Here is a 23538-nt window from a genome sequence, read left to right as displayed (position 1 = left end):
AGACTTTATATTAATCTTGTCCACATTGATAAAGGAAGATTCAGTCTTTTCTTGTATTTCAAGAATCTAGAATATCCATGTAATAGTGATTTATTTATTTTTCAGACAGGTTTTCTCAGCATTTTTACTCTACAAGGTCCCTGTGGGATTTGTGGATGTAAAAATATCAAGCTTTGTGTCTTTAACATCTCAGCTACATTTTCTTTTTAATTTAAAATCAGCTTCTAGCTGACTCTTCATTGTTTTAGCCTAGTGACTGGTCTCTGGCATGAATTAATCTTTGACAACTTGTTTTCAATTTTAAAAATTAACACAACCAACTTGCCATAATTCAACACTTACATAGAGGTATAAAAAAGCTTAGGACTAATCATAATAACAGTCAGTGCTAGCTTGATATGCAGTGTGGGTGTTCAACTCTATAAAACAACTTACATTTCAGATTAGAAGTAACTTGTATATTATATTTTAATGTGTGCAAAACAATCAGTTTGTACAATAATGTAGCATGAGTCCAATTTATCTTTCTGTTTCTATGAGTGTTCTCAACAAAATAAGTATGCAGAACATAATTGATGATACATGATTTAAAGAGAAAAGTCTAAATAACATTTTCACTTTTCTTCCCCCTCACTTCAGTTCCACTGTTACTGCAAGTGTGCTGGAAGAGCCACGTGGTAAGATTTAGTTTGTATGTGCCCTTATATTTGCTTTTAGAAACTGATCCAAGAAACAATAATTTCTGAGCTCTGCATATGTGTATGGTAGATGCAGTTCCCCATGTAACTTTCAGAGTGTTTTATATTCCTCGTGTTAGATCAGTCCTGCAGCCCTCTGGATTGTTTTTGGGGGTGTGAAGGCACCTCTGATACTGGAGTTTCTCCTACCTGCCAGAACTCCAGGGAAAATGAGTGGGTGAGTGGAAGATAGAGGGTGCACAGGTGGACTCTTGTGCCCTGTATGAGTGGTGAGATCTTGAAGTGCATGAGAGCTGCCATGTTTCTTGTCTGTGAGATCTACTCTTTTCCCTGAAAAACATGGTCTACAATAGGAGAAATAGCAACACAGGGGCAGTGGCTTATCAGGAAATATGAAGAAGTGTGGAGAAATTGAATAAATTTAGAAAAAACTCTAGAACAGTGATGATTCTACTGCCAGAGCCTGCTGCTCTGTACAGTTAGGAGGGATACGTGCTCCTTAGTGTGACTCTTTCAGCATCACATCAAATGTGAGAATGTAAGGACAGGCCTGTAAATAATTGTTAGGATTTGGAGGAAAAATCACAGTAGGGCATTTGAGATGTCCTGTATAGACAAAAAGACCAAAAGCAGCAGTAGGAACATTTAGTGGTGAAGAAAGTGATGGCATCTTAATTTAATGATTCCCAAGAAAACTTGAAGTCACCGTTCTAAAGTATTTTGTGGGTCCCTGGGAAAGGAGGAATCAGAGAGAGCGTACAGCTGTAGGTCAGCGTGGCTGCTGCTTTGTCAATGTGCAACACTCTGCCTGCAGTCAGAAACAGACCTGGAAATGAAGCATGAGAAAAATAAGCCCTGTTTCATTGCCATAATTGTGTTGATTCCATCAGGCTGTCTGCAGTCATTTAAAGATAATTGGAGGGGTGTTACCCGCTGAATGTTACTGTTTATGTGATGTGAAAGGAGAGATAGGAGCAGTCTAGAAACTAATACTCAAAGAATATTGCTGTCTATAAACTCTGGGGTAATTTGCTGATGCTGTACAGAGCAGAGATGTCCTTCAAATAGGAGCTTTTTTATAGTAATGCCAGCAGCAAGGGAAAATATTCAGATTATTTTCCTGGAGATAGAAGCTGCTGCTGTTTGGAAAGCAGTGCATTACACCATCTGTTTCCTTCTGATTGCGCACCACCATAGCCATTGTTGTGATTAATTTCTTTGCTTCTAGGCACAAATTTGAGTGCTTGAAAGAAGATTAAAAGCTTGTTTGTGGACAGGGATGTAGCTAATGGCTAGATTTCAGCAGGACTGTGTGTACTTACCAACTTTGCAATTTAAGTCATCAATCTTCTGCATGCATTTGATACATGAAGAAAGAAAGGAGAACATCCTTTTTACTTGTAATAAGCCTCTACACAAATTGCTGGTGAGTTTTTCACCATGTGCCACTGGTGCCATCACACACTTAAAACACCACTGGGATAAAGGTCACTTTTCATAGAATCATAAAATCATTTAGGTTGAAAAAGACCTCTCAGATCATCAAGTCCAACACTGGCAGATCCACAACAAACCATGTCCCTAAGTGCCACATACATGTCTTTTTAACTACCTCCAGAGATGGTGACCAAATCACTTCCCTGGGCAGCCCGATACAGTGCCTGTCAAATGTTTTTGTGAAGAAATATTTTCTAGTATTCAATCTAAACCTCCCTGGTGCAGCCTGAGGCCATTTTCTCTTATCCTGTCTACCTCATTTTCTGGTGAGCTTGGCTGCTGAAAGAAGATGAGTAGTTTCATCCTTATCCCACTTGATTTGTCAGAACAGGTCATGAGGCCGGTGTGCCCCAAGAGCCCCAAACAAGTAGTTATGCTGCCAGGAAGGAGGGAAGCCCTGCTGGCTGACAAATGGCCACAGACATCTCTGGGTGACATTTGGTGCCTCCACTGGGAAACTCAGCAAGGAGCACATTGCAGTGCTCTCTCTGTGGATGTTGTTTTTACCCTTGATTTGGCCAGAACCGCTGCTTTGTGCCCCCAGTGATAAGCAGCACAAGAAAATACAGAATTTTGCCCAGTATGGATGCTGTGTCTTACCTCAGTTCCTCTTTTCTTTGAGTATACAGTACAGTCAGTGGCAGTGTCCATCAAGGTGATGCTCTACCACTAGGCTGTTCCCATCCTTCCTTCCTGTGAATTTATGGGTACTTAAATAAGTTTGAAAAGCCTTTGATCTAGGACACGTAGCATAGCTGCAAGATGCAGTGGTCCATCTTGATATACTGAATTTGCAAAACAAGTGATATTTGAGTGAAACTCGTCTGGTGTTAATTATTTTTTAATATATTTTTCTTGGTTGTCGAATTTCAAGATTGTCACATTTGTCCATGATTTCATGTCGAAAGTTGAACCTCTTCCAGCTAGGATTGTGACAATTCTCCTCTGTTAACACAGTGTAGGCAAACTAAAATTTTGTAACAGGATGTTTAATATTTACTTCAATGTGACTTAATTAAAGTTTGTCTGTTTGAATTTGCTTTCAGAGTAATAGATGATACATCATATTTTAAAATACTTCTTCATGATGGTGTGCATAATGGCATATATTTGGGTTGTGGCAGATCTGTGACCATGCAGGACATAGTTAAACAGAATTGAGAGGAAAATCTTGACTGCCAAGTAAAGCAGCATTATCAATTTCCTCTCTCCTGCACTGAAAGAGACAGGGGGAGCAGACAGTGTAGGGTTTCCTGATATGTTTTAAGAAAGCCTGGGATTCATTTCCCCTCCCTTCCTTCCTATTAGCTCTTTGTTAACTCCCAGGAAGATGCAGGTTTTTCTCATAAGACCTCTCTGCTCACATATTCTGGAAACGGGCTCTGCCTTCAGAGGGCTCAGTCCTCTGTGCAAATACAGGGGGAGGAAGAGGAGTTGTATTGATGATGAGAGTCTGACTTTGGGCAAGTGAACTGAAGAGGAGTTTCTAACTGATAGCATTGAATTCACAATGGCATTTTCTTCTAATTCTCTGGCAAGAGCATAGCACTTGTCCCTGAAGGATACCAAGTGCTCGAGACAAAGTAGGAAATGTAGCAAATGTCAGTGTGAGATTTCCGTCTTCGGAGTGTGGGGCTATGAGCTTACAAGCAAGACTGTAAAGTTAAAAGAAAGACATTCATCTTGCCTTTCTTCTGGAGAAACCTTGTGAGTTTCCTTGCAACAGCTGGACATCCCTCACTTTAAGAAGAAGCATGTGAAGAAGGAGGTGATTTCACCAGCTACTTGGGATGAGCTCTGGTGCTGGATCTCCCTGTGTGGCTGGAGTGCATTGACAACCTAGATGTTTTGTGGGGGCTTTCCTTCATCCTAAGCAGCATAGGGCTGTTAGTTTGGATATAGTTATTTTGGATAAAATACTAAAATAGAGACAGTTTTGCGCCATTTTTTATTTTCTTAAAATGTCACTTGCTAGTCTGACCTGCTGGTGTGAGGAGCTGTGACTTCTTTATTCATACTGATCACGCTGAAAGTAGACTGAAGCTGTGGCAAGATGTCCTGTCTGCTGGGTGCAGCATGATAGAAACTGAGAGGGAGTTGCAGCTTCATGCAGAAAACATCTTGGTATTTTCAAGGGCTTTAACTGCAACCAACTTTTCTTTTTCCTTTCTAGTGGAACTAGGTATTGGTTCCTGAAGAAAAGCATATACAATACAAATAACTGCACTGCATGCTCTTCCAGGACTTTAAATCTGAGACCTTTTTCATAATTGTTGAAATTTCACATTCCATTGACATTTAAAAACAAAATCAGAGTGTTTTTCAGTGTATTAGAAGAGAGTAATTGTAAAGAAGAGATCTTTTATTTCCTTTGCTGAATAGTCTGGTGAAGATACACCATGTCTCAACGCCGCCTTTTAAGGGAAGGACATGAAAGTCCTTTTAGGATCCTACAAAGATTCTTCCAAATCCCTCACGGCAGAAGACACTTGAGAAATAACCCACATCAAATATGCTCTGGTGAGGTGAATGTATATGTGATCCTATAGTGTGATGTGTGTGTACACAGAATGTTGCAATTAAAGTGGAGCAGTGTGTGAGTTGAATATGAGCAGCGAGCAGCCTAGGATTTGTGTTACTGATTTCTTTCAACTAATGATTCAGGAACTAGTCTTTGGGTTTTTTTCCTGGAAGTGTACTCATATAGGGATTCAGCAACTGTTGCAGTTAAAAAATACAGATTTTTATCTCTTTTAGGTACTACTCATGATAGTAATTACTCTCTGTCATGAGTACCTACTGGAGAAAAGAGTTATACCTTGTTTTTGCTTGCATTTCCAGGTGTATGACAGTATCTAACATAGATTTACATCAGCCCAGTTTTATATTCTGGAATAATATTGCTTGAGTATTCCTCTCCTGGAATATACCTATTTATGCAGAAGAAAATATTTATAACTGTACTTAAAAAATCAAGAAGCCTCTGATTACATCTGTATTGCACTAAATTTAGAACTTTGCCACCACTTACTTAGTCTCAAAATCTGCTTTATACAGTATGTGTTAGTGTGACTGATAATTACATAATCTTTGTGTTTAGTAAAGCTACATTTTGTTTTTCCTTTTTCTCTGAAATGAGTTAACCCTGACTGGCTAAGATAAGCAGAAGTAGATTTTTCAGTAATTAATTAAAACTTCACTGTTTTATTTTATGAACAGTGACATATTATGATCTTAAAAAAAAGAAAAAATGACTTTTTTGTTTATTTTTAAATTAATCTGGAAATTTACATCAACATAAATTAAGCTACCTTTGTTAATTTTCAACGCTTTTCAGTATTCCTTTATTTGATGTTGATGTTTACTCTTAGAAAAAAAAAAAAGAGGAAAATGCCTATCTGGTTATTTTATTTCCTTATACCTTCACTTGTACTATGCTCACTGTGTCTTCTGTTATCTATTGTGTTTGGAATTAAAATTATAATTTAAAATATAAATGATAAATTAATTAATATAAAATTATTTTTCTGACTTACCAGTTCTGGGCATTTGTGAGGCCAAGATTTGGTAATTTTAGGAGTTCTTACTAGTAAATTACCAAAATCTAACAATTAAGTCTATTCAGCTGAGACGAGAAAAAGTTTTGATGTAAATTGCTGTTAATAAAAGTAAAAAAAAAAAAAATCAGGAAAAATTTAGTAGTATTTTAACCATGTGGAATGCCATCCTGTAAAGCAAAACAAATCAAGGTCTCTTCAAATTTCAGTCTTACTTTCATGTAGGATTCAACTGTCTTTTGGTAGCACTCACACTGCAGTCAAGTCCATAGTGTAGTCATGAAAGCCACTACTTTCACCAAATATTTTATGATATTAGTGTTTTTATGAGTTTCAAGCACCTGCTGGCCATTCATTAATGGATTGGAGTTAATCCAAAGTATAGGCAAAGCAATGACTACATAGGAGAAAAACACAAATTTAATATATTGAACACATTCTAACAGATGATATTCCTAATTTTTACCTAATTTCCTTTAGACCAAGATCCTTAATATAAATCTTACAATGCTATGCAATCATGTCTTACTTACATATTTCTTTCCTTATTTAGAGGTGTGTATAGTCAGAAAATAGTACCTTTCTGTAGGAAGCTGTCTGTTCTCTCTCCCACCCATCTTTATTATTATTCCAAAACTCTTTTTGATCAAGTGGCAGCCTTTTCTGTTTGAAGTCTTCAAGTATGCAAAAATTCTGTTTCCTTTTCTTCCTGTTACCCATTTTATCTTGACAGTAGGAAAGCAATTACAAGCTTTTAATGTTACCCTTGTATATCCAGTAAGAATTACTCCATTGTTTAGGTCAAAGCTGGTTTATGGCCTTTTGGACTGATACGAGTTTTCCTGCCTTCCTGGTAGAAAACCTCGGCTTTCAGTGGCACTTGCAGACAAATGTTACACACAAGGTGAATCAGAGTTTTAGACTGTGGAAAGGGAGAGATATTCCAGCCTGAGAACATTTCTGTCCTGTAGCTATGCTGGGTAAAATCACAACTTTGGCAGAATGTATTTCCAAAGCAAATGTGCTTGTGATTCTATGAATTCCTTCATGTATGCACCTCTCTTCTCCTTGTGACAAAGTTGAGCTGCTCTGTCCTGTTGTGCCAAGTCTCACAAGGCTTTGTTCTCTCTTCATTAGCATCTCTGGAAACTGCTGAGAGCATGTGTGCTTTGCTGTCACTTCATTCTTTTCCCTGCATGTTAAAATATTTAATATAGCATATAGAAACCTTTAACTGAACAATAAATGTCCTAGTTTGTATATTGATTTTGCATTACCTTATTTACCTTAATAAGGGAAGCTGGGCTGGCTTCCAGAGTCATCATACTTCATCAAATCCATCTCTGTTTTATTTTCATTTTAACAAAGCAGACTTTATTTACTTACAGCTTGTTGGCAGTTGGATCTGTCCTGCTTGGCCTAATCTTCATTGTGCTGTTCTCTGCAGGTGTCTTTTACTCAGGGCAGGCTGTGTTGCCTTTATCTGCTCACCCTGGTTGAGCCCAGGCTCTGGTGACACTTGCTCTTTGGAATGCAGACGTTTGGGACCAGGTGCTGTGTGGCCCCTCCTGCCTGGACAGGCTGGTACAGCGAGTGCTGTGAGACAGCATCGCATTTACTGAGTCCATCTCTGGCTCTGTACCTTCCGTGGGCTTCTTCACCTCTGACTGCAAGCAGGTGGGACAGCAATTGTGGGTTTGTGGAGGATTTCAGCCCTGGGAAGCTGTGGCTCTGAGCACTTCTCTGGGGACACCTGTCTCCCATCAGCAGGGGAGATTTTCTGAGGTGCAGTGGCCCTTTGTGAGGGGCATCCCAGCGTAGTGCGCACAGACCTGCTTTGAGATTCTCCCTCTTCTCGCTTTCTCTAAGCAAATGGGAACAGTAGGTCAGCTTGAACTGGGAGCTGTAGAACAAGTCTGGCAAGGGGAGATGCCAGAGACATCTGTCTTCAGTCTGTGCTGTGCGTGGCATGGATGGGGAGTATCTTTGGAGGCATCCTGTAGTCTGCATCTCTTCGCTCTGGATTCAGGTTGGTTTTCTGATGAAGATGACTGAAGCTCTAGGGTAGTTTTTTTTTCTTTGTGTGTGTAGTTCTAGGAGTGTGATGAATGGGTGGCTGAGAAGACTCCTGTGACTGTGTCACAGGGTCCTTCCAGTCCAAAGAAGTTCTGTGAAAAGGCACAGAGAGAAGCACTGTAACGTGGGTGTCTCATACCAATAGGTTTTTGTAGTGAGTCAGACAGAGCTTGGTTAATCCATAACCTGAATAATCCACCACAAAGTGTGAAGAAGAGTCTAGAGGAAGAGCACTTCTGCATCATCTGTGTCAGTTAAGGGGATGCAGATGTGGTACATCTTTTCCTGAAGCTGTATGAGTGTTTCTGTGGGGTATTGGGCATTCTTATATGGGGAGAGGGAGTTGGCTTATGGGCAGGCTAGCAAAATGTGTGCATGCAAGGAACGTCAGATTGAATACATAAAAATAGCAGAAATATTTAAGTACCTGAAAGCTTCAGTGTAGCCAAAGCCTGCCTAGAGCCTGTGCAAACACTAGCATTTCTGGTCAGTGTTAAAATCTGCCACAACTTCATTACTGTTAGTCCCCACACTAGATAGGTCCGGGTGTGTGAGACTGTATTTACTGTTTGCTGCATTCATACTTTTGTTTGCTGGCTGCATAAAGGTATTTAAAAGGGATTCATTTGAGATTTTGTGTTTCTCTGCTTGGGACTTTGACCTGTCCTGCTTGAAATACTCTTGCACTTTTTCCTATCAGAAAAATAGAGAAGAGAGTTAGGTGTGAATCCATAGCACAGGTGATAAACTGGACTTGTGAGTGAGCAATTCAATATGACTAGTTCCAGATAGCATTGTGAATATCTGCATGAAAAACAGTTTTCCTTGCCTTGTTAAAGCCTAACATGAACAAAAATATGCTAAGGGCTTATGCTTATATATACTGTATCAGACACTGGGTGTATCAGCAGTCTGTAAATATTCAGGGTGGGGTGATGAGGGGAAAACATTATAATTAAAGAGATAATTACAAGAACAATAGCATTAGTAGGAGAAAATATATTTGTAAAGTCATCTTGTGCCACCTGTTGTATTTATGGAACAAAGTTCAGGTAATGCAAAAGCTCTTACCTTCTCAGAGCAGTTTGTTCTGAGCAGGGGAAGGGAAAAGTGGACCTCTTTCTTCTCTGATGATGGATCAGAGAGGAATTTCAGTAGCAGAAATGAAGAGTTATTATTTTTTCTCAGAGTGGTGCTCATGGCTGGACTTTGTAGCGCAGGGTAAGTTGCTTTAACTTATACTTCCTAGATCTTGTAAATGTAAACAGACCTGTGTAGTCTGCTAAGTCAGGGGTGTGTAAGGTGTGTGGCTTGGGGCTGTGCTCTTTAATAAAACATTTTAAACATGTTTTATATGTGCCAAATAAACCCATGTATTTCAAGAGTCTTAATATAAATTTTGCTAGCTCATTGATCCTTGAAAACACACTGTTCATAGAAAACACATCATTGGAGAGTCTGAGTGGTAAATGGTAGTATTTGATTTGCACTTAAAAACCCTTTTTCCAAAGAAAGTAAGACATCAGGATTTGTAGGATTTAAATTTTCTTATAAGGTTTTTATAGACCTTTTTTTATTTCAGACAGCATTCCTCTAACTTATTACCATTTAATAACTGGAATGTATGTAATTGATTTACTTGGCTCTGGCAAGTTAGTTGGTAAAAAGTGAGCGCATCAGCAAAACCAGTCACAGCTGACATCCTTGTGGAGACAGAAAAGGTCCCAAGCTGGGTATCCATCAAAAGTGAACTGTTTCTTCCCTCAGATTATTTTCAGAGCATCATCATGCAATTTAATAGGGATGTGCTCAGTATATGTTCTCTGATAAAAAGGTTATTACTACTCAGATACCAATTCAGCAACATTGGCAAATATTTTTCTTCCTTCAGTTAAGTGTCTGTATTGACCTATCCTATAAATCTAAGGGACCTTAGCTTCCCCTTTTTTTAAAAACCCTTTTTTGTCTTTTTTTTTTTTTTTAATTTAAAATCTTTATTTTTGTGTTAAAAAGTAAAAGTGAAGGAAACGAATGATTTGAGAATTGTATTTTACAATACATTAAGATGCACGCTGTGATAGAAAGTAGAAATATCTAAAAAGCATGACATTATCAGCAGATTTGTGAGATTGGTCCCACTCAAAATTCCTGAATCTGCTTATTATGTCCTATTATTTATGTTAAAGAAGTGATTTGAATGCAATTAGAACATTCTGATTTGCGCTGTTGTAAAAGTTACTATTTCCAAATTTTTGGTGCCTTACTTCAGAGGAAAGAATGTTACTTCTCCAGCTGTGTGCATAATAAGAAATTAATAAGTTTTGGGATACTGCTACACAGACCACCACTTTTAGGCTCCTGGATGATGGTTATTCCAAGAAAACAAAGACTTTTAAGAGTTTCTCTAATGGGCAAGAGACACTCACACAGAACTGGGGGCAATACAAGACTATGCCTCTAGGGTCCTCTTCTGTAGATCCACACTGAACTCCATGAGCCTGCTCCCTTGGACCTCTTCAGCCTCTCTTTTTCCCTGTTTGCTAAAATTTAGCTGTCTTTGAGTTTTCTTACAGTGAACAGACCTATTCTAAGGGGTCGTTGTTGTGTGATGTTAAGGGTTGCACATGTGAATGGAGGAAAAAAATAGTGAAAAATAGTTCCATTACTTCAGTACATGTAAAACGAATCCCCAGAAAACTAAATCTGACTGTGCCTTTGACCCTTTAAATGGGGGAAAAATGTCTTGCTGACCATTAGTGCTATTGGAAAAGCCCATTTAATTAGAGGGAGTAGCTGTATATGACATTATACCATAATAGGCATTGAGCTACTAGGAATTTATATTTTTCCTGCTTTCATGGCCACTGAAGAATATATGGGGAAAAGAAAATGCAATAGTGAAAAATCTGAGGGACTTTGCTTCAATAATTTAGAGTTAAAATGACTGGCTTTTTTTTATACTTTTGCTTTCCCACATGGGGAGTTGTCAACAAGTAGATATTTACTCTCTGGGCAGAACTAGTCCTGGAGCCAGGATGTAGCTTTATTTACTTCCTTTATCTTCATTGTTCTTCCAAGAAGTTGCCAATCTCATATGCTGTTGCAATCTGTTTAGTTCTGCTGAAGTTGTGCTTAATAGGACGGTTTGCACGACTTCCTCTTACTGTGTATGCTTACAGTGTTTAACGAAATCCCACATGATCTTCAAATTAACCTCAGAGGTTAAGCCTACCTGAAAAGGTCAAACACACACAGCCTCATGCTAAAGCAACCTAAGCCAATAGGATCAAAGTTTATTGTAAGATTTCCAGCACTTCCTGACTAAAGCTAGCTCTTGTATTTACTTATTTATTTTATCTTAAAAATAAAATGGTTTGGAGCCATTACATCTTTTTCCAAATCAGGAAGCAGAGATCAGTGCAATTTATGTGCTTCATTTCTTGCTCAGTGATCTAAAAAACAACCCAAGAAAGATTTTATTTTAATCTGCAGTTTATCCAACATCACAGTTTGTTTCTTGCACTTGAACTTGAGTATGGCGTGAAACCTTCTGCAGTCTTGTTGGTTGGTGGTTTTTTTCTGAAAATAATGGCCAAGGGCTGCTAACAGCTCTGGTTTTCACATGTCCTTTACTCTTCAGTAGTATCTGTCAGGAGTCTTTTGGTGTCATTGACTGAGAGTTTGTCAAATTGCTCACAATTCAGTGTAAGGGACCAGGCTGTTGAGTAAGTTCATTCTTTCCTTTTGGAGTGCAGCCAAAGATCTAAGGGAAAGACCTGGGAATTTTCTGTAGGGACTGCCTCTTCTCCCTTCTTATCCCCAAGATGGAAAAAATGTGAGACTTTTCTACCTGCACTGTTGACAGCATGCAGTGAATCTCAGCCTCATCGAATTATTATCAGTCTTACCTTTTGTAATTTTAAAGTTTCTAGTCAACTCTTGAGTTTTTTAAAATAGAGGTCACAAAAAAGTGATTCCAGGGACCAAGTTAGAGAAAGATCCTGAATGGCTTGCAGTTGTCTTTTATTTAGGAGTTTTATCTACTTAACAGACCACAGCAGTTGGTGGAGCAGTTGGGAGGGAGTAAGACTGTAATTTCAGGTGTGAGCAGTAAGTCAGAAGTCCATTTTTAAAAACTGTGTCCAGTCGATTCTCATGAAAATTAATCTTAGAGTTGTCCTGGATTACAACAACTCTTGTGATATGTGAATTACCCATAGTAATCTAAATATGGACAGGGCTATATTCTGAGAACTATTAGGAGTTTCAGATGGACAAGCTTAACATAGTTGCTTAGTTGTGTTAGTGATAACTAGTTCTCTGAATTATTTCCTCTCTTGATTTATTTCTCTGAAAAATCACTTTAGAAGTATGTGACATATAGTTTATATGATTTTGTGGCAGAGAACTAATGGAAGAACTCATTTATCTGTGTCTTTTGGCTATTGGGGAAGGAGCTCCTTGCTTTTCAGGCTTTTATTTGAAGGAAAGATGCAATATATATTGCCTTTGTTTTTGTCTTCTTTCATGAAACATAAGTAACTCGTTTCATGCAGTGAGTCCATGGAGCAGAATACTTTCTAATTCCTAAGACATCGTGATTAAAACAGAAATATCTTCCCTGCTTCAGCCGAACACTTACATGATTCTTACCATCTTTGGTGGATTCCAATGGTGTGCATGAGAAAGTGGATATTAAGAAGTCAGTTGTTTTTAAAGAGAGGTAGTAAGTGAAATGAAGAATGCAAGATTTTGCCTCTATCCTTTTACATTAGGGAAACTTTATCTTTCTAATACTGTTTGTTATAGCTGCATTTTTGAAACAAGCTCAAAACATGTCCTTCTGGAGAGAACACAGCTCTCCTTCAAGTCTCCTTTCAAACACTCTTGCTTCTACCATCCAAATCTCTAGTAGTGTCTTCAGACATTTTAACTTGACTGTGCATTTGTGTCATCTACCATGATGGCTGTCAAAGACTGTTTAAGGACTTCAGGTGCAAGTTAAGGTGTATTTCAGTGTATACTTTTCCCTTTTGGTTGATAGCATTTGACCTTGGTTCTGTCTCTGATTTTTTTAATGACTTCCAGCTATTGAAAATTAATTTCTTTGTCTACAAGGTAAGTTGCAATAATAATTTTTGCAGATGTTGTCATTTGCCTTTAGAGAGTTATTTTGGGGATCAATTCTTTGTAAAAAAAATTCAAGATTCCAAGTTTTTTGGCTGTTCTAAGCTGGTTAGCATGCTCCCAGGTATGAATAATATACACCTCCAGTATTTAGCACGAAACCAACCTGTGCTGCTACATTCACTGAAAGCATTAATATTAAAGCCTAAAAACGTAAGAACTGTCTTAGTGGCTCCCAATAAAGCCTGTTTCTTTGCCTTTGCCAAAAGAAGGATTTGGGAGTTTGACCCAGTCCTTGAAATTCCTTACTATATTCAATTGCCTAAATACATATCAAACTGTATGCAGAGAACTTGGAAGAATCTGTAATAACTTTATGTTTTGAGGAGTCAGGAGGTTGTTTTGGGAGTCATGTGCTTGGACTCAGGTGACAACTTTCTCCCTGAAGGTTCCCAAACCACCATTTGGCAGTGTTTAATCCCTAAACATCTGGGATTTTTCTGGCCTCTTTTTCAAGGATAGAAGTCTTAGAGTCACAAGACCTATGGATCCTTCACCCAGTGTTTCCCACTCTGACATGCTTCCAGTGTAAAAAAGAGAAAAGGTATTCCCAAGCCCATCTTATCAGATGGGGTTTCAGCCATTTGCCCAGTTTCAGCTCACCTCAGTTTATCCCCATCATCATTGCAAAGTAACCCAGCATATTTTCTGGGAACAATGAGTCATAAACAAAGCAATAACAACTGTTTTCCACATTAGTTTGCTTCCTCTTCTTGGTTACAAAACCCTATTATTATTATTGTTTACATTTAAACAATGGGAATGCTCTGTCCCTGCACACACCAGCCTCAAACCCTTGTGGTCCACAGGATTTTTGTGGATGCTCTATAGCACAGTCATGGTAGCGTGCTGCTGCCCTGAAGTCTTCTCTGCAAACAATGGGCTTGTTCACTCGTGAATAGTTCAAATTTTTTAAAACTATTTCCTCTATGGGACCATGTTTTTTTAGAAAGGAAAAAACAGAGTTTGCTCATGTAACCTGCAGAAGGCAGCGGTGCTTCAGGGAGAGAAGACATGTTTTAGATCACAGTGATGACAATTAAGCAAGTGAGAGGAGGCAACATGGTATAAAACAAAAATATAAAACCAGAGAAAACGTGACAAAGTAGGCTTTGGGTTGCAGTGCGCCAAATTGTGGAGTACACCAGAAATATACTGATTAGCTGCCAATCTCTGCTGTTGCATGGGAGGCAATAACTTCAGTGGAACTGCTGCTACAGATGGGAACGGGCTTGCATTAGGTCTATTTCTCAGCATTTAAACTTCAGGAGAAACTTTGCTTGCTGGTTTATAGCAAAGTGCTCCTTGCAAGAGGGGTATTTGCACAAGGTCTTTATCAGCCAACTGCTGGTGGTTGCACCTGTAAAACTTTAATGCCTGCGAATTCACCCCAGTGGGGCTGGCTGAAGCTAAATACCACTCAGCTGCCAGGAGGTGCCAGGCAGATGCAAGTGCTTTTGAGCAAGCTCATAATAGAGCTAAATTTTTTCCTTCCACTCAGGTGCAATGAGAGGTTCTTTCTGCTTGCTTGAAGAAGAAAACGTGAAAAAACCTCAATAAAGTCAAGGTTTTTTGTTGTTGGTTTGTGGAGAATAACATACTTATATGCTGTTACCTGTTTGTAGCTGAGCTGCTGTTTTCTTCACTAGTTAATAAAATAGATTTATTAAAAATAAGATGTGCATTGGTTTTTTGTGCCCTAAGGAATTACATGCAAATAACAGCAGGGTCTTGAATATGTGTTATATGTAAGACTCAGAGACTCAGAATGGGGAAAAAAGGGAATATTTGAGGGCCTCTTATAACTTACTTGCCTAAATGCTCTGAAGAAATGTGTACCAGGTATTTGTGAAAGAAAATTTCAATTTATTGTCCTGAAACTTCCCTCAAAAATATAGTTCAGCAAATTAATTCCTCGTTGGAAAGTGGAGATACTTTTATTACTCTTAATACTAATTTGCTGTTGTTCTGTTTGTCTGAGAACAGAGTATTTGGTTCTTTGTCTGAGAACAAAATATTTAGTTCCTTGCTGATGCTTTGAATTGGGTGGGTATCTGCATTTGTTATCCTTGGTATTGAGCATTTGGTGTCCTGGAAAGGTGTCTGTGAGTGTTCAGCATTGGCTGAAGTGCTGCAGTGTGGGGCTGAAAACAGCAGCAGTTAGAGGATGTGCTGTGTTTGAGCATGGAGAGATGAAGGCTTTTGGCAATGGACATAAAATCTGTCATGTTAAAAAGACACTGTTAAATACTTCAAAGATGGGCTGTAGGATGAGACCTGAACTGAAGAGGCCTCATTTGCTGCCACTGTAGAGCAGGGAACTACAAAGAGTGCCCTCACCTTTGATCCACTTTTCTTGTGTTTTTTCGCTTAGTCCAAATAGGAGCTCAGTTCAAATTATGTTGAACTAATCAGTAACAGACTTCGTAAAGCAGGAGCTGGTGGAAAATAAATGCATTTTTTTGCAGAGTCAACAAGAAGAAGAACAGAAAGAATGGCTGTAGTAGTGTCTCTGTTGTGTCTTGCACTTGTGAGATTCATGAGCATTACTTCAGCTGCTGCATGTGTCAGAACAGGTGGAATTTGCTCTTTGGCCTTTGTTTCATTTTTCTTTACATCTTCATTCTCTTTATGGATAGGAGAAGAAACACAAAACTGTTTCAAAAGCCTCTTAGGTTTGAGGCATTTTCCCAGAAATGAAGATGTGGGGGAACCCAGAAGCGTTGCTTTCTGTTAATTGTGACATCCTAATTGGTGGAGGTTGGGAGGTTGATGTGGTGGGCTGCCAAGTTTATATAAGTTTGCATAATTACATCTCTTACATGGCTGGTGCATCTCTTTCTGCTATTACTCATCTTGCAATAGTGTGAAGGTTTCTAAGGTGTGCTGAAGAATCCAGCCTGATGAGAGGCTGGCGCTCACAAACCACCCTTGGCAGAGGTGGGGTTTTGTTGTCTCACGCCTCAAGCCAGCCTGTGCTGTCACACCTGGGCCAAAAGTAAATACAGTAACAGGGCAAGGAGCTGGCTCTAATGTGGAAAATGAAAGTACTGCTGCTCTTAAAAAGTTTGTTCTTCACACTGCTTCCCTGAATGGGCAGGAAGCATCCCAGGAGGCTGGAAAAGAAGGAGAATGTTGCTTTAGGTTGATTAAAATCGCAGGGACTGCCTGCTTTTTCAATCAGGTAAGGGCATAGGCTTCCTGTTTGGATCCCAGAGACTGGAAACAGGACATGGTTGCAGCTGCTGTGCTGCAGCTGTTTATGGATGTTACAACAGCTCTTTGCCGGCTTAGGTTTTTTTTAACTTATTTTATAGAAGTAGCTCATCAAAGGAACCACTGCCTTTTAAAATAGTATGTTAATATTTTCTTTAAAGTCCTGCATCTACAAAATAAAAAGGTCAGGTGTGATTTATGTAATATCTTTCCACAAAAAGCAACTCTTGTGAGCTTTACGTCTTTTCCACTGACTAAATTTAACCAAGAATATTGTGCTGCTAAGTACAAGGGATAAGGTATTTTATTCTCTCATTGTCGTGAGACTTCCTTTCTTTAAAGGAAGTGAATTTCTGTTGAGAACCAAAAGCAATTCTCTCAGTTGCCTTTCCAGGAGAAGTCAGTCTGTTTTTTGCTTCTTTCCTTTTTGAGCAGTGGAAAATGGCCTTGTCTTTTGCTGGTGTTTAGTATCTTGTACTGAGGAAAATGTGAAGCTTGCTGAAGCCCAGGAGGGCAAAAGAATTGGCAATGGGAGAAATTGAGACATCATTTTGGAAATATTTAAGTGGGGGGAATAGTGACCCTTGAGGATTGCTCAGTGCATTTGCTTGCATTTTTTCACACTTTTCCCATGTGTGGGGACTTTGTGGGATGCACAGCCACAGACAGCTGGCTGCAGTGTGCACGCCCAGGCCACAAAAATTCCAAATCATGAGTCAAAATCAAAACTGTCTTGATAAGTAAGAAGACAGTGGCATTTTTATCCTATCAGTTATGTAGATTTTACCATTTTCAAGTGTAATCTCACAACAGTGTGGGTCAGATTTATGCAGTGTAAAAAGGTTGATGGCCCATTCTAGAAGAATTATGCTTATATTTGCCAGTCTAAGATGACACGTAATGATATGATCTTATAACCAGATTTTTTTCTATTCCATCTGAAGCTATGAGTAATCCTTCAGTACTGAAATATCATAATTAACTTGTCCAAACCCACCCCAATTGATTATTTTAGAGATGTGATGGAATGAATATTTTTTTAGCTCTTAATTTTGACTCGCATCAAAAACAGGTCTCTCTTCTTGGCTCTCTGTCCTGTTTGCTCTTTATGGATTTTTGGAAATGACAATTTCTGCAAATTTTCCTTTCCTTCCTTTGTAATAAATAGTTTTGTAGCCTTTATCTGTGCTCATCAGTATTACAGGAGCATATGATATTTTCTTTGGAACCGGTTCTCCCACAACTTTTGACCTGAAAGTTTTTCTGCTTCCTGAGTATCTTGTTCATCTGGAAAAAAAAAAAAAAAAAAAAAGATTCTGTGTACTTTAAGAGTCATAAAAAGGGTTTCCTATTGCTGACAAAGTTTCATTTGATACTTTGGCTATAAATATATTTGTGATTGTGGCACAACACTTCATTGGTTGTAGTGGTCTTTGTTGGTTTTCCTTGCTTACTGAATTAATATTCTTACTAATATGTATGTTTCTGAATACATAATAAACCTGTTTTTCCTTTCCTGATTTTAATTCCTGTGCTACTTTCATAATATATTTCTGTTGTTGTTACTCGCTGTTGAGTTCTCCTTTCTGCTGCCACTAAGTTCCACATCCATTTTTTCCTACTTCATTTGCTCCTTTAATCCCACTGCTGGTGCAAAAATGGATCTCATCCTCTTGATATTTCTGAATTTTAGTCCTGCCTTCTATCCAAGCTCAACAGTGATTTGGTTTCCACCTTTAATTACAGTTTTCAGTTGTCATCAGACTGCAATCTCCCACCCCTGGATTTTGAATACCACTGCAGAAACCTTGAGCCCCAAGCTAGAAGTGCTCTTCTCCTCACACCAGTGCACTGTGAATAGCAGTATTTCTGTTTTGGCACTGCTGCTCTGAGTACTGCTGCTGTTTGTGGAGTTAAAAAGGTCACATCCATTTCTTTGTTGGTTTTGCAGCTGTGGACAGAGGGAACTGTCACTAAATACTGCAGGATAAAGTGCTAACTACTAACTCCTATGTCATTAAATTAATCCTGAAAAAAGTCCAGTTTTTGTGTCTCTCTGAAACAAGAAACCTTGGTAAACCCTGCAGCATGTCCAAGGAAAGGCCTATGATTAAAGACTTGTGGGGGAGCTTGTTAGAAAGGACATGTAAATAAAAAAAGTATAAATTGATTGAAATTCAATTCACAGAACACCAAAAAGATGTAATTTTTGAATTAGAAATTGAAACAGATGTGTGATAACTGCATGCAGTGACCAGGGTGCTGTCATGGCTTTGGTGAAAGCCCCTTAGAGTAGTCATGAGGCCAGAGAAGTACCATCCTTGGTAGGGTGTTACTGTGCCTTGAAAGTTACTGACATGTTCTTTTGCCTTTTATTTTACTTCTTAGATACCTGGTGTGAAAGATGTGTAATCTTCAAAATTTTGAAGTTTATTATTGTCTTACAGTGCAAAGTGTACTTTTAAGATGTGATTTCTCAGCAGCCTTCCTTATGTTTTTTCCAGGCGTTCTCTTTTTGAAAGATAGTACAGGGTTCAGCCTTTTAATTGAACAGCAATATTTTCTTTTAAGTGTTCCAGCAACTATTTGTATTTTCCAGCATGCTCATTTTCAATAGAAAGAATATATTTCTTCATGGCTGGAAGTTGTAATTGGTTTTTTTTATTGTTGTTTCCTGACCATGACCATTTTTCTCATGATTTTTGATTGGTTTTCCTTGCTTAAATTTAAGTTTGGATATCATGTGAGGACCTTTTTTGATGACTTTGCATCCAAGCTGAACATTGCCAAAGCAGTTTCAAAATGGACTTGTTTTGTTGCTGTGTTTGAAGATTTAACAAGCTGCTTAGTATAATGCATTTATACAAACATATATGTTTGTGTGTGTGTGTGTGTATAATGGGTGTATAAACTAATTTCAATCCTTGGACTCTTTTGATGTAAACCAGACAGAATTGTAAATCTTGAGTGCTTGATGACTTCAAAAAAGAATGAAACCTCTTTTGCATCCATTATTTGAAAAAGAATCAAGAAGGATTAGAAGAAGAAAATGAATGGAACTTTTAAATTGTCTAGTATGCTAAACTAGAAGCCAACAGATTATGCATCAAATTGCTCCATGTCTTCAAAACGCCACAAATTTATAAATTCTGCAGCTACAGGTGTGAGTTAGGTGTATTTTGCTAGTGGTTTTTTGTTGGTTTTTTTTTTTTTTTTGGTTTTTTTTTTTGAGAGAGAGTATGCATTTGCATTATACTAAGGATGATTCTATAAAGATAGCTCTTGTCATGCTGAATGCTACATTATTTTATTGGTGTGCTTTTTGCCAAGTACAGCACCTCTGAAGGAAAAATATGTTTAATTATTGTATTTTAATGTTGAACTTGCCAGACTTCAATATCCTTTACCATGAACATTGCCATCCTTATGCTGCACACTTGCACATGCTTTATAAAGCAGGTACAGTGTCTTGTATATTTAAGCCACAGTCGTAGCTTCCTTCTCTGGGTTTTATAAAACTAGGATAACACAGTCTTTAACCTCAACTGACTTTGCATCCATCCTTTAACAGCTTCTCCCACAGTTTTTTCCTCCATTCTGCAGGCTGGAGCCTGTCACTCACATCCCATGCTGAGGTGGGAGGGAGAATTAACCTGAGTGTTGAGCTTGAGTGGAGTTGAAATTAATTCCTTTGCATTTATAAATACATACTCTTGTGCCCACCAAGATTTTCTCAGGAGAGCTCTTGCTTCTTGGTGTTTTAATAGAGCTTAAATTTGCCCTAAAGTCTTCTTGCTAACATGCATGCCCACATAGCACAGTTTTCCTCTCTGGTTCTATTTTAAGCTGGATCATGAAAGCCAGGGAAAGATTTTCTGCTTCAATGCTTTTGCTCTTTCTTTCTGCTCTTCTCTGAAATGCAAAGCAAGGAATTCAGGTATTATATCGACAGAGCAAACATTTCTCCCATGCACACAGTCCAAAATAGAGTGCTAACACAAAGAGCCATTTGGTTACTGGCTGGAACCCTCTTTTACCAGAAGAGGGTTTCCCCAGGTTCCCATCAGCCCAGCTTTCTGTGCAGAATGGAACTGCTAGGGGAAAAAATCACTTTTGTCTGAACACCTTTTAACCAGGCATCTGAGACCAAGTTTCATAGAGACACTCTGTGGGCTTCTGTTCCTCCAGCAGAGTGGGGGGCAGGTTCCAAGGCCCCTGCACAGCAAACACTGAGCTCTCTGTATGTACTTTTTCTTCATGTGTGTTGCTAAGTCTAAAGACACTGGTCTCTAAAAGAGGGAGGTGAAAGTGTGCCTTGTTGGTCAAGATTGAAAGATAGCAGGATTGGAGCATACAGTGCTTTATTTTGGCAGTCTTAGCCATGGACATTATTACATCTTGGTCAGTCTGGGAAAAAAACAAAACCCTGGAGGTGTTCAGGGCCAGGTTGGATGGAACTCTGAACAACCTAGTTGAAAAGTGTCCCATGGCACAGAGATTAGAACTAGATGGTCTTTTAGGTCCCTTCCAAACCAGACTATTCCATGATTCTATAATATACGTAACCGTGGGGCATGGAGATTTAAGGCTAGGAAGGTGTAATCTAGGTGAGAGCCTGGAGGATGACTGTTCCTGGTATCTATTATGCTAATCCAAAAATTAAATTGTTTTTAAACTAGTATTAATTTTTCACCTGAATTACTGTTTTCTCTGATGTGAAATATGAAGGCAAAAGCCTGTTAAAATGTGGGTGTCCACAACTGGGTACAGCATGAAGGGACTCTGAAGCAGTCAGTGTTGATTAATACAAGGATTTATAGTTCCTCTCTGTCTTGACAATGAGAACAAGTACAACCAACATGCTATACATCTTTGTTTTTCTTCTTTTACATTCATGGAGGGCTTTTTGGTTTTGTATTTCTTTTTTCTTACAGAAGTATCCAGCTTGCCAAAGTATCAGGTTCCTAGATCTTATTGTGTGGATCTAGGTGGGAGTAATTTCTATCTGGACAAGGGTGTAGATCCTCTTTTGCCTGGTTTTAATCTCTGAAGGAATGCTATAAAACTTCCTCTCCCCCTCTACGGATGTTTGGAAAGTGTTCTTGTGTCTGCTTTATCATCATTTATTATCAATCAGATAATAAGGGTTATATTTCCTGCATGCTGTACTGCAGGTAACACCAAGCCCATGCCACTACTAACAGAAGTATCTGGTCAGCCAAGCACATTGCAGTGGACTCTCTGCCCACTGTTTGATAGCAGCTTGGTGCCGGTAAGTAAGAAGTTAATATCAGTGTGTATATTTGCATCAGGTATCTGAGACTCTTCTTCCTGGAGCCGTGCTGTAGTGCAACAGCCAGAAATAAAAATGCTGTGAATTGTGATCTTTGAGGAGTACATGTAATGATACTGATCTGGGAGCACGCTCCACCCAGCGGGTTAGGTGGCTGCCCTGGAAAGGAGGGGGTCTGGGCTTAGAGCTGAGACATAGATCCTGTGTCTGACAGTGCAACAGATGCTGTTACCTGATCTAAGAGGGGTCACCTGCTCCATCTCAGCTTGCACATGTGAGTGTATTTACTTGACTTGTGGGAGTGGTGTGAAGACTCATTCACTAATTTTTAACTCTATGCGCAATCTAATGTGCTAATCACTCATAAAATACAGAATAGTTAAGTAAAATATTTCTAAGGAGTGTCAGTTCTTCTAAATCTACCTTTATTTAAAAACATCTGCTATTGCTTTAAAAACTCTTGTGTTTTGGCTTATTACAAAACAAAACCCCAAAATGAAACAGCAGCACTGAAAATAAATTACCATGATTATATTCTTCAGGTCACATATTAATGTCATGCACTGAATAGAGCGCTTGTATAGATGATAGATTTGTTAGAATACATCTCACTGCTGTGGGATTACCAACAGTTCCTGCCCATGGCAGATGAGTGGTAGGAGTACAGATATAGGGTGCTTCAGAAAATAACCTCTAGTGTGGTCTGTGAGTGACCTGGGTTTGTTTTGCTTTGCTTTTATGGGATTGGTTGATGGCTGGGAGTGCCAATGCAGAAATTGAGCTTTTTCCCATCTGCAAATGGGATTTTGTGAACAGATGTAACCATCAATTCAAGCTTTTTATCCTCGATGTCCTCTTTCCTTGACCTCTCTTGTTGGGAGAGGACTCTTACAACACTGTGAAGTGAAGAAAAACAATCCATTTGTTTTCATATGGCTGTTGCTGTCACTCTTGGCTCACTCTTAGTATTAGTGAGTCTGAATGGCTGATAACTAATCTCAAGTGTGTATTAATTAACGGGTAGTCTGTCACTGGGCAATTACTTCAAAGGATCAGGTAAAGCAAGTCCGCTTAGGATTCATGTCTGAAAGGTCATATGGAATACTTCTGTTCTAGTTTATTTTGTCATTTGTTGCCTTATTTTCTGTTGCCTTATTTTCCATTGTCTTGTTCATAAGATTTTGGTGTATTTCCACACATTAAATGCCTTTTTGTCAGCTCCTGCTGCTTTGGGTAGGCTCCTTCATAGGGAACAGGTGTTTGATGGGTTTCCCACCAATGAAAACACCCCAGTTCAGTTCCACCAAAGACATGTTACAAACAGGAAAAGCTGACTGTATTTCTGGGGAGCTTTCTAGCTAAAGGTTCATTGGAAAAAGGGTAGTTAATTTCCCTGTGTGGAGTAGAGGTGGGTGGTAGAAAAAGATAATAATACTAGATTTACTGTACCATTGTTTGTTAGAACTACAGCTTTTAAAGGGAGGGTTTCTGACAAAGCACATTTAGGATTATTTTTCTAATGCATTCTTACACTGATAATGTTTGAACAGTGCATGTGTTCATATTTAAAGCAAGCAGCTTGCATCTAATGCATGCCAGTGCTTTATGCAGGAAGACAAAAAATGGTAGCCAGCAGCCAGCAAGCCCTTCGGAGGACCTCTGAGCCTGCTGACAGGCACACTTACTCTGCATGTAATTTGAAGAAAGGCATTGTGCCCCCAGTGGCTTGGCTTCAAGTGAAAGATGGAGTTTTGCGCTCTCGTTTTGCACTGAGGATGAGCTCACTGATAAATAGGTCACTGTCCACGGAACTATTTTGCTCTAAATCGATTAGAAGCAATATAACCTTAAGCCTGATCTCCTTGCTCTACAAAGATATTGCTGAATTGTGGCTGCTTCTGAAGAAATGCACAGGTGTGTCTTGTATTTCAGATTTTCTTAGTTGCTTGATTGCAGGTCAGACAGGAACTTTGGCAGATAATGTTCCTACTGAGAAAAATGGGATCTGTTTTAG

The 23538-nt window shown here is 38.8% G+C and overlaps 1 protein-coding gene and 1 long non-coding RNA gene across 16 annotated transcripts in view; one reads left to right on the top strand and one right to left on the bottom strand.

Annotated features, from left to right (window-relative positions):
- MCF2L (MCF.2 cell line derived transforming sequence like) overlaps window positions 1–23538 on the top strand; it is a 150503-nt gene that overhangs the window by 52514 nt on the left and 74451 nt on the right. Inside the window, exon 1 of one of the 15 annotated variants that reach the window (XM_072933400.1) lies at window positions 3309–4715. The exons of 11 other annotated variants lie outside the window; for them this stretch is intronic. In XM_072933400.1, the coding sequence (XP_072789501.1) occupies window positions 4595–4715 (121 nt within the window). In that variant the 5' untranslated portion in view covers window positions 3309–4594. Of the gene's footprint in view, window positions 1–3308; window positions 4716–7261; window positions 7430–23417; window positions 23439–23538 lie in introns of those variants that run through there. 3 more of the 15 variants (XM_072933427.1, XM_072933433.1, XM_072933393.1) reach the window with 3 other exon arrangements.
- On the bottom strand, window positions 6155–7249 carry LOC140684719 (uncharacterized). The gene is made up of 2 exons (XR_012057424.1): window positions 7139–7249; window positions 6155–6944 (listed from the first exon to the last, which is right to left on the bottom strand). It is a non-coding gene; the product is annotated as an uncharacterized lncRNA (long non-coding RNA).

The sequence above is a fragment of the Taeniopygia guttata genome, chromosome 1 (assembly GCF_048771995.1).
Source record: "Taeniopygia guttata chromosome 1, bTaeGut7.mat, whole genome shotgun sequence".
In the NCBI taxonomy this organism is placed as follows: domain Eukaryota; kingdom Metazoa; phylum Chordata; class Aves; order Passeriformes; family Estrildidae; genus Taeniopygia; species Taeniopygia guttata.
The sequence above is the reverse complement of the archived record's forward strand: the minus strand, read 5'-3'. Positions and strand labels throughout refer to the sequence as shown.